Source organism: Scleropages formosus, chromosome 1, assembly GCF_900964775.1.
Source record: "Scleropages formosus chromosome 1, fSclFor1.1, whole genome shotgun sequence".
NCBI lineage: Eukaryota > Metazoa > Chordata > Actinopteri > Osteoglossiformes > Osteoglossidae > Scleropages > Scleropages formosus.
The window spans coordinates 25947646-25961231 of record NC_041806.1 but is presented as its reverse complement, the minus strand read 5'-3'; the positions used below and the strand labels follow the sequence as shown (position 1 = coordinate 25961231).

Genomic DNA, 13586 nt, shown 5'->3' with positions numbered 1-13586 from the left:
CGGGACAATGACTTGAAACATATTGCTAAAGCAACTGTGGAATTTTTCAGGGCCAAAAAGTGAAACGTTCTTCACTGGCCAAATGGGTCAGCAGACCTGAATCCCACTGAGCAGAATTTCACTTACTTAAGACAAGACTGAAAGCAAAACGCCCCCGGAATCAGCAGGAGCTGAAGATAGCTGCAGTACAGGCCTGGCAGAACATCTCCAGGGAAAATACCATGATCTGGTTATGTCTAGGAGTCACAGACTTCAGGAAATCATTGGGTGCCAAGGATTTGTTACTAAATATGACAATTTTATTTAAGATTATGTTAATTTGTTCATTACTTGTGGCCCCTCAAAATGGGGGTTGGAGGGGTCCATGTATAAAAACATCTGCAATCGCTGCATGGTTCACCCAATGGAGATGCAAATACCCTCAGATTAAAGTCTGCACTTTAACCTCATAGTTAGTGCTTCATTTCAAATGTAATGTACTGGAGCACAGAGCAAAAGTCTAACAGTCCAGAAGCTTACAGACTATCAGTATCACTGTGTCAGAAATCAAACACAGTGAACATTTATTCTCCAAGCAATTTCTCATTGTTTATTATAAAAATATAAATGTTTCCATTTCACATTAACACAGCTGTAGTCTAGGCCATGCATACGGATAAATTTTAAATAAAAATGGTCTTGTAAAGAAGGCTGACAGTACCGTATTGGCCTTTATCTCTGAGAAAACGCGTACACACAACATTATTTTATTTGTAGCCACAAAATCAAAAACTTCAGCTGTGATACAAATGAACCACTCAGTTGTTGACAATGTACTCGCTGTGTCTCCCACTGCATAGCAGGTCTTAAGGTGTGCGGAAAAACGCTGAGGGCACAGCGATCGCCAGTAGGCGCGGCTCTCTTCTCCGGCTCCCTCTTTGTCTGCGCTGCCGCCTGCCGGCAGTCAGTCCGCCCGCCCGCCATCTTGGCTCAGCCCAAGGCTCTGACAGCGAGTGCGGAAGCCGGAACTGCCGCGCTCGCGCTGTGCCTTCCGTTTCTGCACAGCAGCAGAGCTCATCCTGCGCGCTGACAGTAGTACCGCTATTAAAACCCGCACGCAAACACATTTCATAGAAAAAGAAGAATGGCGGGACGGCTGCCGGCTTGTGTCGTCGACTGTGGCACAGGGTGAGCTGCTCTATGATCATGTTTTTTGGGCGGCGCGGCGGAGTGGAGTGGAGTGTGGAATGGAAGTGGGTAGTGATGCGTTTTCCGGATTTAGGGTGTGTTGTGCAGGATTCTGTGCGACTCGACTCCATTCTTCCATTCATTCAGTGTCGTGCGCGACATCTTAGAACGGCTAAGAGGCTCTTTCTGCGAAATTTGCCAGGTTAATTCGTATTTTGCAACCCCGAGGGCTAGACAGTGCTAACTGTACGAGGACTACTAGGGGGAAAGCTAGCCGTTTAGCCGTTTTGTTTGTTGTCACCGGCGTGAGAAAGAAAGCGCTGCTGCCCCCCGAGTGCCGCCACTCACTCGACCATCACTCGTGAACGCTTCCATTTCATGATATACTACTCGGCGAAATAGCGCGAACCTCATTCTAAAGTTAGATAGAGGAAGTTGGCCTGCTTCCTAATGTGTGTCTAACGCTCTGTGTCCCTGCGCTGGCGCCCCGGTGTGAGCACGCGCACACGGCCGACCTCCTCGCGCCGCTTCCTCGTTCTGCCTTTTGATTCCATATATGGTCGTTTTCGGCGCCCCGATGCTTCCTTAGGTGCTCCGCTTCTCGGAAGCGCGGAACGGCACGGTACTGAGGGGCGCTAATCCAGGTATCGTGCCTCAGGTCACAGTTAATAGTGAAAGCTGCGCGAGGTGCTTAATTCCTCCTGATCATCATGTCTATCAAGTAAAGGCGCATCGCCGACTGTAACTTACAGTTAGTTACGTGTCACTGGCCACGTGTAAAACAGGTTTTTAAAGTTAAAATACACGTATTTATAGAGTGATCGTCGCATGCCATTTGGTGTCGGTGTGTGGTAAACATAGTCATTGTGGACTCTTCTCGAACTGTCACTCACTACATGTTTGGTTGAGGCCTGGCTGAAGATGCAGCTCCTTTTCAGTGGAAAGTTCCTTGGCCTGTTGGCTGGAACCCCTGTCTGAATCCGTCCGTGGACCTTCGTTCACGTTCCACCTGCTGAGAGCTGCTGTGTGCCTTTGGTTAGCAGAGGTTGTAGGTTCGAATCCCACTTCCAGCTCCTGTAGCAGTGCAGGTACCTGAAAGGGCTCTAGTAGGAAATTACTCAGCTGTATAAATCCCATGCTGACAGAGGATGATGTCCATCTGCCGTGACGATCGAGACGTTCCATGCCAAGTCGGGGATCCGAGATTCCGTTCACCAACTTTATAATTACTTGTTAAACACTAGCTTACAAATTGTTATTTTTTTAGAATGCCCAGGAGGGGTGGGCTACCACTGGCCCGTAGACCCCCAGAGGTTTTCTTTTTCTCCCTCAACTTACAGTTGGGAGTTTTTGTTCCTTTCCCTGGTGGCCAGTAGGTATACTCATAGCTCTATAATAAGTTCTTCATTATGGTAGCCATAAGTTGACCGTCTTCTTTGTTTGTATCTGTTTTTCTTGCCTTATGTCCTGTGTTAAAGCGCTCTGTGTCACTGCGTGAGAAGAGCGCTCTATAAAAAAATAAAATAATAATTTAAAAAAATATATAAATGGGTGAATAACTGCAAGTATCTTAACATTGCAAGTGACTTTGGAGAGAAGTGTGAGCTAAATAAATGCACACTTTGCCCTGGAGTGTAGAACCCATTCGCAGTATCCCTGTAAGTCACTTTAGGCATCAGCTAAGATTAATAATAATCACTTCTTTGATAAGTGGCGTGTTAAGAATTTACAGCCCAGATTGTTACAAATGTTTCAGAAGAGCACAATCTTAAAGTCTTCAAGTCTTTCTTTTTTTTTCTTCCAGTGAGTGTGGAAGTGTTTAATTTTTCTCTGTTCTTTACTGTTTTTATTGTCTTCATCAGTCTGCTTTCATCATACAGTTACACTTGCTTTTGTTTGTTCTCCAAAATATTTCTATAGTGTTAAAAATCCTATTAAAATCCCTTTTGTCACTTTGCAAAATGAGCACTGAGGCTAAATGTATGAATGTCTTAACTGCTTCAGCTTATTGCTAATGATTTTGCACATAAATGAGTTGTTGGTCAGATACAGCACATATTGTTAAAAGCCTTTTAAAAGGCGTGTGTGTGTGTGTGTGTATGTGAGAGCTTATATGTGCACCTTCTCAGCTTGTAAACATTGTGAACCTAGTTGAAACATCAAGCATTGCATGTGGTTGAGATACTTACAATATTGTTTTTTTCAGATACACAAAACTTGGATATGCAGGAAACACAGAGCCTCAATTTATTGTTCCTTCATGTAAGTGTTACTGCTCATTGCTCTTGAATTCACCCTACAGGCCCATGTTTAGGTTTTGCTTTTTTTAGACCTGTAAGATAAATTGGCTTTTTTTTGTGGTTGTTTTACAAATGGCTTGCATTTTTTAAAAATTGAATATTTTGTCTGTTAGTTTGGTTGAACTTTAAATTCAACAGAATTCTGCAGTTATCATTTAATTCAAACAACATCAGGTGAAATTAAGTTTTGGGGCAGATTTATGAAGCTTTTGCACAGCTAAAAAAAAAATTACACCACTCATTTCCATGAGACGTAGCATATCAAAGTATTGGACCTTCCAAGTTGGCTAATGCACTCTGTCTGCAAATTCCAGTTTGGTCCCCTTCATCTGTATATAGTGATCATCTTCTAACTACTTGCAGTTTTCTCTGTCTTTACCTGTGTGTCCATCATACAAAATAAACTGTACAGCTGTGAGCTGTAACCATTGTGAAAGAGCATTGAATTATTCTGTTGTGTTTAACTGCACAGTGCAACATTTATCAAACACAGACAGCATTTGCTTCCATAGAAAGTTTCAAAAATTGGTAAAATTGCAATTGGAAAAACTTAACTTTTTTTTTTTTTTTTTTTTTAATGGAATATTTGAATTCAATATTTTGTGTAGTCTATTTCATGCAATGCAATAATAAGATAATACAAATAATTACTCAGAGGCAACACAAAATTTAGAGGAGAAGTAACTGCAGATGAGTAATTTTGAATTTGCTTTATCTAGTTCTTGCTTAAATGCTTTGAAAGCTGTATGATTCTGGTGAGGCGGTTGACAATTCCACAATTTTTTTTATTACTAATAGCTTCTGTTAAGAACAATCCTGAAGATTGATGTGTTAATTTCCTAATGATGGTGGAGCTGTACAGAAGTGAGATGAGGGGTCCTTGTCTATGTTGTTGATTGGTAATTTTTAGACATTTATGTTCAATTTTATTTCTGTTAAAAATACATACATTTATTAACATTTTCTAAATGTGTACATCCCCTCTTCAAAGTAATTGTTTAATTTTCATTGTGTGGTAAATCCCAGTTCATAGACTATGTGGCATTTGTTCAATGCCCAGGTATTGCCATCAAAGAGTCGGCCAAGGTGGGGGACCAGGCACAGCGCAGGATGATGAAGGGGGTGGATGACTTGGACTTTTTCATTGGTGATGAAGCTATAGACAAACCCACATACGCCACAAAGGTAAAGCTCCGAAATCCTCCAGCACTGACCTCTGATCTCAGTTCCATAAGTTAATAGCCTGTTGACATTAGTTTAAAAAAACTTATATTCTCTGTATTATGAAGGTGTAACTTGGCTATGGACATATTCTTTTGCCACATGGTAGTATGTGCGTCAGTAACACACAGCCTAGCAGTGAGTAATGCAAGTGCCTCATAGCTGCTAGGCTGTGTGTTTATGTGCAGTTTGTGAGTTTCCTCCACTTGTCCTGGTTTCCTCTCTGCTTCAGCTGAACTGTTGCTACATTCCCTGTAGTGAGTGTGAAAGTGTGAGTGAATGAGTGGCTGTGATGGCCTTGCGATAGACTGCTGTGGCATCCAGGGAGTTCTCCATCATGTGCCCTGTGCTTACTGGGATAGACTGTGGATCTCGACAATCCTGAAACTGAATAAGTAGTAGCTGAAAATGAAGGGGGGGTGTGTGTGTGGAAGTCGTTTATACAGTTTGTGGTAATTCACTGAACTCGCATTGTTGGTTTCATGTTTATGTGAGCAGCCCCAAAAAAACACAAACTGCATCTTGCTTTGTGTGCCAACAGTGGCCAATCCGTCATGGCATTGTGGAAGACTGGGACCTCATGGAGAGGTTCATGGAGCAGGTCATCTTCAAGTATCTGCGGGCTGAACCCGAAGACCACTACTTTCTCTTGGTAAGAGACAGTGATCTACACCTTCACCCCAGAATTATCATTAATTTCTCACAAACTATTCTTCAGTAAATAGCTTGACAGCAGAATGAGGCTTAAACTAAGAAAACACTTGTTTTCTATAATAGCTTTTGCAGTTTGTGCTTATTTATTTAGGTCAGAGTTCTACATTTTTCTGTGAAAAATTTATTTCCTTTTAATACAACTTTTACCATATACATGTATATAATTGTCTCAGTAACTAAAAATGCCCCTGTTTAGTCATTCTGAGTGCTCAAGTATTCTTTACACTTGTAACTCTGTTTTGAAATGAAACGTACTTTGAACATACACTTGACTTTATCACTGCGTTTCTTTTTCACATTCTGTGGTACACTACATGACATTTGGAGAACTTGGTGTAGAATTATCAGTTTACCCTTCTTGTCCCCCAGACTTGTCCGTTGCTCACTTACGGTGTTGAGGTGCTTATTCCAGCACAAGGTGCAAAACACAATTCACAGGGCATCCCAAGGATCACATAGACTTGAGACTGGTGCACCAGTGGCAGTTCAGTAGTTCACCAATAGAGCACCGGAGTGTGTGAGGAGTCCACAGTAAATGAGGTTCCATCGTATGATGGTGGGACTCCCGCTTTGGGTCATGGTGCAGCCTTTAGAGTGGAGCTGCTTATCCTGCAATTTGAGAGGAGCCACTCAGGTTTACTAGAATGTGCCCAGGAGTAGGCAGTAAGAGATGATAAATCTTACCTGTCTTTGCCAAACCTGGGGACTTTCCATTATGACTGGAGACAAAAAAGGATGTGCGGCCTGGCCTGTTGAGCCTTTCCTGCCATGACCCTCCTCAGAATAAGTGCTTCTGAAGATAATTCGGGAATGTTGCGGCTGTACAATAAACTATTACATTTTAAATGCTTCTACCTATAACTTACTGACTTTCGAAGTTTTTCTTACGTCTTCTCTGCAGACAGAGCCTCCACTGAATACGCCTGAAAATCGAGAGTATACAGCAGAGATCATGTTTGAGTCCTTCAACGTTCCAGGTCTTTATATAGCTGTTCAGGTAATATCTCTTTCCAACATGTACAGCGCTATGGAAAATTTTCACCCTGTCCAATTTTCTAAAAATTTTTTTTTTTTTTTTTTTTTTTTTTTTGCGAGTCACTGTTAAGAGATCTTTAACCAAAACCTAGCATTAGATTAAAGGAATTCTCCGTGAACAAATTTCACACATTGGGGTTGTAGCTAATACCTCATACCTGAAGCTGTTTCATTACCTTGCCCACCAGGTAACAAAAAAACCTACATTTGATTTATTGATATATCTACATCCTACTAAAAGCCTCATTATGACAGGGATTAGATTGGGGTCACCTATATTTATTTTTTTTTGTGGCACTTAGTGCAAATATAGCTAAATTGTTCTTAAATATGAGGGTGAGGAAGTACCTGGTAAAATCCAAAAGGATGTAATGACTCATAGATAGGTCTGCAGAAATGTGGCAGCCTTACTGAAGGCATCTTCTGTGTTGCCAATAAAATTTAGTTTAATAGTGCAATGAAAGGGGTAGCTGGTAGCGTAGTGGTTAGAGCTGCTGCCTTTGGATGTAAAGGTTGGCAGTTGAAATATCATATACTGCTGTAATACTGTTGAGCAAGTAGGGGAGGGAAGTGTCAGCTAAATTAATAAATGTAAATTGATTTTGGCAGTGAATATGAGCAAATCTAGACATACAGTATGTCTTCCTTATAAACATATGCTTTTTGGGTTTTCCTCAGCTCCATATGATAAAGGAGCATACAAAGTGTTCAGTTTAGAGGTTACAGGATTGCAGTGCAATTTCTTGCACTGGTGAAGCACGTTCTCATGCCTGTAATTTAAATGTAATCTCGCTGTTAACTACCAATATTTGAGTTAGAGGTAATCTTTCAAAGTACGGATACTTTAATGTAAATGTTCTGTGTTGCACGTATTATATTTATATTCATATTCTTGGTCTTTGCTACATTGGGCTGGGATGCACACTCATGACCCTTCCATTAAACATTTCTGGTTACTAACAGCGCTGCTCCCTCCGCAGGCTGTTCTTGCCTTAGCAGCTTCCTGGACATCCAGACAGGTGGGAGAGAGAACACTGACCGGTACGGTAATAGACAGCGGTGATGGGGTCACACATGTCATCCCTGTGGTGAGTCCTTCCTCTAATACCTGGACTATGCCTCTGTAGAGCAGCCTGGCCTTTTCTGATGAGAGAGGATATAGAATTTCTTTAAAAAGTTCTTTCTGGTTCTAGTTGGACAATTTTTCAGATTATTCTCCTATCTGCAAATACATTTTTTGTGGAATCTCCATAGAGATGCCATAATTTAGAAATTATTCATACCACAGCTTTAATGACTTGGGTTATAGAAATATCGTGTATATTTACATTTTGTCTACACTGTCTCTTAAATCTCAAGTTACTTTATCAGCTTTAAAATGTTAAAAAGGTTTTTAAATGTTTGAAGGGGAAAAATTAGCTGTCAAAAGCTTGAGAGGATTTTTGGTGTCTATAAATAAAAGCATCAGCAGCTCCAATCATACTGGTTTTGTATCCTTCAGGCAGAGGGATATGTTATTGGCAGTTGTATAAAACACATTCCTATTGCTGGCCGCGACATCACGTACTTCACCCAGCAACTGCTGAGGGAGAGGGAGGTGGGAATTCCTCCTGAGCAGTCTCTGGAGACTGCCAAAGCGGTCAAGGTATGTCTTCAGCTACCGTCTCTTCTGAAGTGAGCTGTAAATGTGTAATAGCCAACTGGCAAACTTGAGAGCCATTGACTCGTGCATTTCTCCAGTCAAATAGGTAAACTTCTCAGAAGGTGAACATTACCGTGCTAAATCAGTGTTCTCATGACATAGCTGATCTCCATAAGACAAATGGCTGTCAGGTTGATCGAAGAAACGTAGATGAAGGTGTCCAGTTAAATACCAGTTCATAGTAACTGAACGTGACTTTAGAGAAACATTTCTGCCAAAGCAAACGAAAATGAGTAATCGGAATGCCTCTTGGCTATACCTTTGATACACATCAGATGTCACTAGTGCAGTATTTAATTTCTTCTGTAGCGTGTATTTCATAAGAATGACGAGAACTATTTCTTTACCACTGTAGACAGTCATTAGAAAATAGATAACAGAAGATGGACTGCTGACTGTGAAGGTTATTTTGTTTACAGGTAATGCTCCCTTTTCTTGTTTTGTATTTTACTTTGCTTCCCAGGAACGGTTCAGTTATGTGTGCCCAGATTTAGTAAAGGAATTCAATAAGTATGACACAGATGGGTCCAAGTGGATTAAACAGTACACCGGCATCAACGCCATCACCAAGAAGGAGTTCACTATTGATGTAGGCTATGAGCGCTTCCTGGGACCTGAGATCTTTTTTCATCCAGAGGTAAATGATCAGCACTTGGCTCATGGACAGTGCAATTGCTTGACATAACCTGCACAAAACATGATCTACTACTATCTACTAGCGCCTGCTAATGATGGGAGGAATTTGCAGCATCTGCCAGAGCTGTCAGAGCCCCTGCCTTGTTCAACTGCAGATTTAACTGTCATTGCTTTATTAAATGAAAATAAAATTAGACTTTTATTATGATGGTAGCACAGGTTGGTGTTACGTTGTTCAGAATATTGTTAATGATTTTCAGTGATTATCACCTTTCTAAATGTTATATTTTCCCAGTTTTTTTGCCATACATGTAGATAAGTGTTGTGAAGTAAATTAAATGCCATGCAAGGATGCCTGAAGCTGGGAAGACGAGAATAAATAATTTGTCATCTGACATCACCTTGGCATTTTCTCCGTTAGAAAAACATATTGGATGGAAATGGACTGATGAAGCTTGTTTACATTGCATTTCACAAATTGGTGAATTCTACTTTATTTTTCTTGCAGTTTGCGAACCCTGACTTCACCCAGCCTATTTCAGAGGTCGTGGATGAGGTCATTCAAAACTGTCCCATTGATGTGAGACGTCCCCTCTACAAGGTAAATCCTACCACAGTCAGACTTTCATTGGTACCTGTCACTTTTTCAGAGGCATGAGCAGTAACTTGTGAGTCTAACATGTAGCTTCATTCTTGCTTTTCAGAACATTGTCCTCTCTGGTGGCTCCACTATGTTCAGGGACTTTGGCCGCCGACTACAGAGAGACTTGAAAAGGACGGTAGATGCTCGACTGAAAATGAGTGAAGAACTTAGTGGTGGCAAGTTAAAGGTGAGAGAGGACTTCTAAGTTTGTTACAAAGCAGCATTTATTGTGTTACTGCAAGTCCTCACAAAATATTGTTATACCGTATTATACTACTGTACATTATTAAGAAAACATTTTTTCCCCTTCTGTTTGTAGCCTAAACCAATTGATGTGCAAGTGATCACCCACCACATGCAGAGATATGCTGTTTGGTTTGGAGGATCCATGCTGGCCTCAACTGTAAGTTTTTGTTTTGTCATTGATTTCACTGATTAAAATGTCCACTGGGACAAAAAAAATGTATTAATTTCTATTTTAGCTCTTTCAAATACAGCTTATAAGGAGAGACATATTCATTTAGCCTTACAGAGTATTCACTTTCATTATTTTCATGCAAGGCCTTGTTGCAAAATTCACCATAGATCAAATGTGAGTGATCACAACAGCATAATTCATTATATAGCAGTTACCACAGTGAAAATACCTTTTCCAAATTTTGCTCACATTCATATACACACTTATATGTATGCATTTTAATACATTTAAGTACCCAGTGATCAGCTAAATAATTTTTATTTTTGTACTAACTTTGTTGGTATACCTTTTAAAGTTATCCCTTTCTTTTCTAGCCTGAATTCTACCAAGTCTGCCACACCAAAAAGGACTATGAGGAAATTGGGCCCAGCATTTGTCGCCATAACCCTGTGTTTGGAGTCATGTCATAAATGCAGACTTTCGCCTTTATACAGGTTTTGTCATAAGAGACCAGGGTCAGCATTGCTTTGGTTGCATATTCTCTTTGAATGGGTCACAGTTGCTGAAAATACAGGAAGAGTGTAATTTCAAAAAAAAGTAAGACCAAACCTCACGATGGAAAATTGTACCAGATGTCTTGAAAATGTGGGATTAATGGTTTCTACACCAAAATAAATTCATTTTGTTTTGTAGTTGCAGAGCAATGTGTTGGAAAAGCAAAAACAATGATAAAACATAATCATTATAAAATGATTATAGAATGTAATGTGCCCATTTTTCTTCTATGTTGAGGTATTCCCATGGCTTGAAGCTCATCTTGGCTTCAGTTGTTAATTTTTCTGTTTACAAGGCAAGAGCTTGTTTAAATTTCTTTAAAAAATTAATATGTAAAGCTAGAGAGATCAGAAATGATTAAATAACCATTAAGGTAACATCATTTAACTCAGTTTGACCTGAATACTTGTAGCATTTCCCACATGGAAACCTATGGAAAAAAAAATCTCTCATTTAACATGCTTACCTTGATCTTTATTCCATTTTCCTACTTTTTTTGGATAATTATTTCCCCCATAATAACTTCTCTGAAATGTACTCACTCCTGCTGGTGCTTTCTCTATATTAACCCTGCTTACATTTTAATATGTATCTTGCAGCAGAAATTATATTGCTTATAATTATGGTGATGATGGTGAGGATAAAGACAATTTAAGCGATTATTGGACCAGTATCTTGTTACAGTTTTCTCAAGTACCAAATGATTAGTGGATCGGAAGTGTGTATTTAATGCAACATTCCAATAAAAGGCACAATCATTTCTACCTGTTCTCTTGTGGTGTCTTTTCATATGGTGGCTCAGACAGTTATGGTTTGAGTAAACTTAAAGGTGCATTTTGAAAACCCCTGTAGCACTCTTTTATACTCAGTTTTTGATAAGCTGTAATACTTCATGTTATTGAGAACAGCAAGATATATCCATCCCTCACTTAATGTGGTTAATTTGTTCCATAAAATCACCCCATTTAGGTGAATTCCCTTTAGCCAGTGGGGATCGAATTAGCATAATTGTCCTGTCTTCTGCATACATCCCATGTACGCTTGACAGGAATCTAAACTACCCCCACATGAAGGCACTTGACACTAGTTATTGGTAGTTCAATTTATTAAAGTGAAAGTGTGAGAAAATCAGTCTTGAAATTCCATTGAAATCTTATGAAGGCTGTTTGTTTTACTTCCTTTAGTCTAGATGGTATTTTTAAGCTCAGGTGGATATTTGTATTTTCACTACAGTATATATAGATGATCCAAGTGATGGATGTAGTGTTTGACCTGTATGAACTTAGAGACTAGTAACAGTTGTGTACAAGAACCATAAATTTAAGCACATGCATTTTGTAACTCAATTTGTAAACTTTGCTACATAGCTTTCCATAGAGTTTAAATAAGGTAACAATTATATACATACATACATATATATATATATGAGGACCACAGAAATGCAATAAACTGACTTGTAAAAGACAAGCTGCAGGTTTACCATGAACTGTGCAATGAATAAAAGTAAATTTCTTGCACTGCTCAACTGTGATTTGCCATACAAAATCCAAATTTGGTCCTTATAAATACCCCAGAAATGCCCAATAACCTGAAGTAGGGAAATTATGTCATGGGATACAGATATTATGCTCCTTGAGAAGTCAAATTCTTGTAAGTTGAATAAGTGTATCTTTGGGTAAGACTCCTTTGGACAATTTTACCTGGGCACAGACAGATCACAAGACTACATAGTTCAGGGTTCACTACTGGAACATTGGAGTGAAAAGTTGCATTGTGTGACTCACATCCACATTCAGAGTTAGCACTTGGCAACAAACCTATTGCACAATTCCATGGACTGTATGAGGTAAAACAGAGGTCCTAACCCTGCTGAACACCTCCACCACACACACACTTTAAGAACTGCTTGTCCCATACGGGGTCACGGGGAACCGGAGCCTACCCGGTAACACAGGGCGCAAAGCCGGAGGGGGAGGGGACACACCCAGGACGGGACGCCAGTCCGTCGCAAGCCACCCCAAGCGGGACTCGAACCCCAGACCCACCAGAGAGCAGGACCGTGGTTCAACCCACCCCACCCTCATATTATAGTGGAATGTTAAGTGAGAGCAAAGCATGCAGGCTTTCAATGGAAGTGGTATAGCATGGGACATTCAGACATACAGCGTTACAGTGTTTTCCCACAGAAACCAGTTCACCCTTCCTCCAGGAAAAATACAGGGTGATGTGTAACCAACCAAAGTACATTCTAGCTGCTAGCTGTGGTGGATGTGTGGAACTGAATAACATATGTATTCTACTGCAGTCCGGCTGAATTCCCCACTGAATCCCAATAAGATTATCCCTTGCTGCAGGCAGATGGTCAAACACAGCCTTTTACGTGGCAATGAATTGTTCATAGGTAGCCATGATGGGTCCCTGGTGATTCCACAGGTGAGCTGAGTAGTCTAGAGTGGCATCATAGACGCCATCGAGTCTGCTCCCAGACTACCAGATAGAGGGTTGATTAATTTTAAATGACCTACAGCTGTAAGTAGCAAAGAATTAACAATTGTAAAAATAGCATGGATAAGATAGGCAAGATAAGGCTATGATGAAGCAGGTATGTCCAGAGCATCAAGTAAGGAAGCCTAGAGTACAGTGCATTCAGAAAGTATTTGGACCCCTTCGCTTTTTATCACATTTTTTGTGTTGCAGCCTTGTGCTAAAATCATTTCAATATTTTTTTTCCCCCATCAGTCAACACTTAAAACCCCATAATGACAAAGCAAAAACAGGATTTTATAAAATTTTGGCAATTTATTGAAAATAAACAGAATAATCACATTGACATAAGTATTGAGGCCCTTTGCAATGACACCTGAAACTGAGCTCAACTCTGAATGTGTTTGAGAAGCTCAGCCAGAGCCTAGGCTTCAACCCAGTCAAACATCTCCAGAGAGCTCTGGCAGTAGCCCTCCAGTGATGGTCCCCATCCAACCTGAGAGAGCTTGAGAGTTTGGAGAGAAGAATGGCAGAAAATCCCTAAATCCAGTTGTGCGAAGCTTACACCTTTATTTTTCAAGACTCAGTTATAGCCCCGAGTCTTCTTGGGTGTCAAAGCTTGTTCCTCCATTGCCTTTCAGTGAAGAGTTCTTGTTTCCCGACCTATGTGGCCAGTTGGTTTACTAATACAGTACCTTTAATAACTAATAC

The 13586-nt window shown here is 40.3% G+C and overlaps 1 protein-coding gene across 1 annotated transcript; it reads left to right on the top strand.

The window, feature by feature from the left end:
* Positions 1-976: 976 nt before the first annotated feature.
* On the top strand, positions 977-11155 carry LOC108922246 (actin-related protein 3). The gene is made up of 12 exons (XM_018732275.2): positions 977-1167; positions 3374-3429; positions 4528-4652; positions 5230-5340; positions 6304-6399; positions 7418-7525; positions 7939-8082; positions 8603-8776; positions 9284-9376; positions 9480-9605; positions 9738-9821; positions 10211-11155. Exons 1-12 carry the CDS (start codon positions 1124-1126, stop codon positions 10304-10306), a joined length of 1257 nt encoding a protein of 418 aa, XP_018587791.1. The 5' UTR covers positions 977-1123; the 3' UTR covers positions 10307-11155.
* Positions 11156-13586: the final 2431 nt, after the last annotated feature.

What these genes read in the sequence shown, in the direction of transcription:
- LOC108922246 (XM_018732275.2), top strand. Translation starts at nt 1,124, where the DNA reads ATGGCGGGACGGCTGCCGGCTTGTGTCGTCGACTGTGGCACAGG. An exon ending in TCACACATGTCATCCCTGTG is followed by an intron (nt 7,526 to 7,938) that starts GTGAGTCCTTCC and finishes TGTATCCTTCAG; the next exon opens with GCAGAGGGATATGTTATTGG. An exon ending in GATCCATGCTGGCCTCAACT is followed by an intron (nt 9,822 to 10,210) that starts GTAAGTTTTTGT and finishes TTTCTTTTCTAG; the next exon opens with CCTGAATTCTACCAAGTCTG.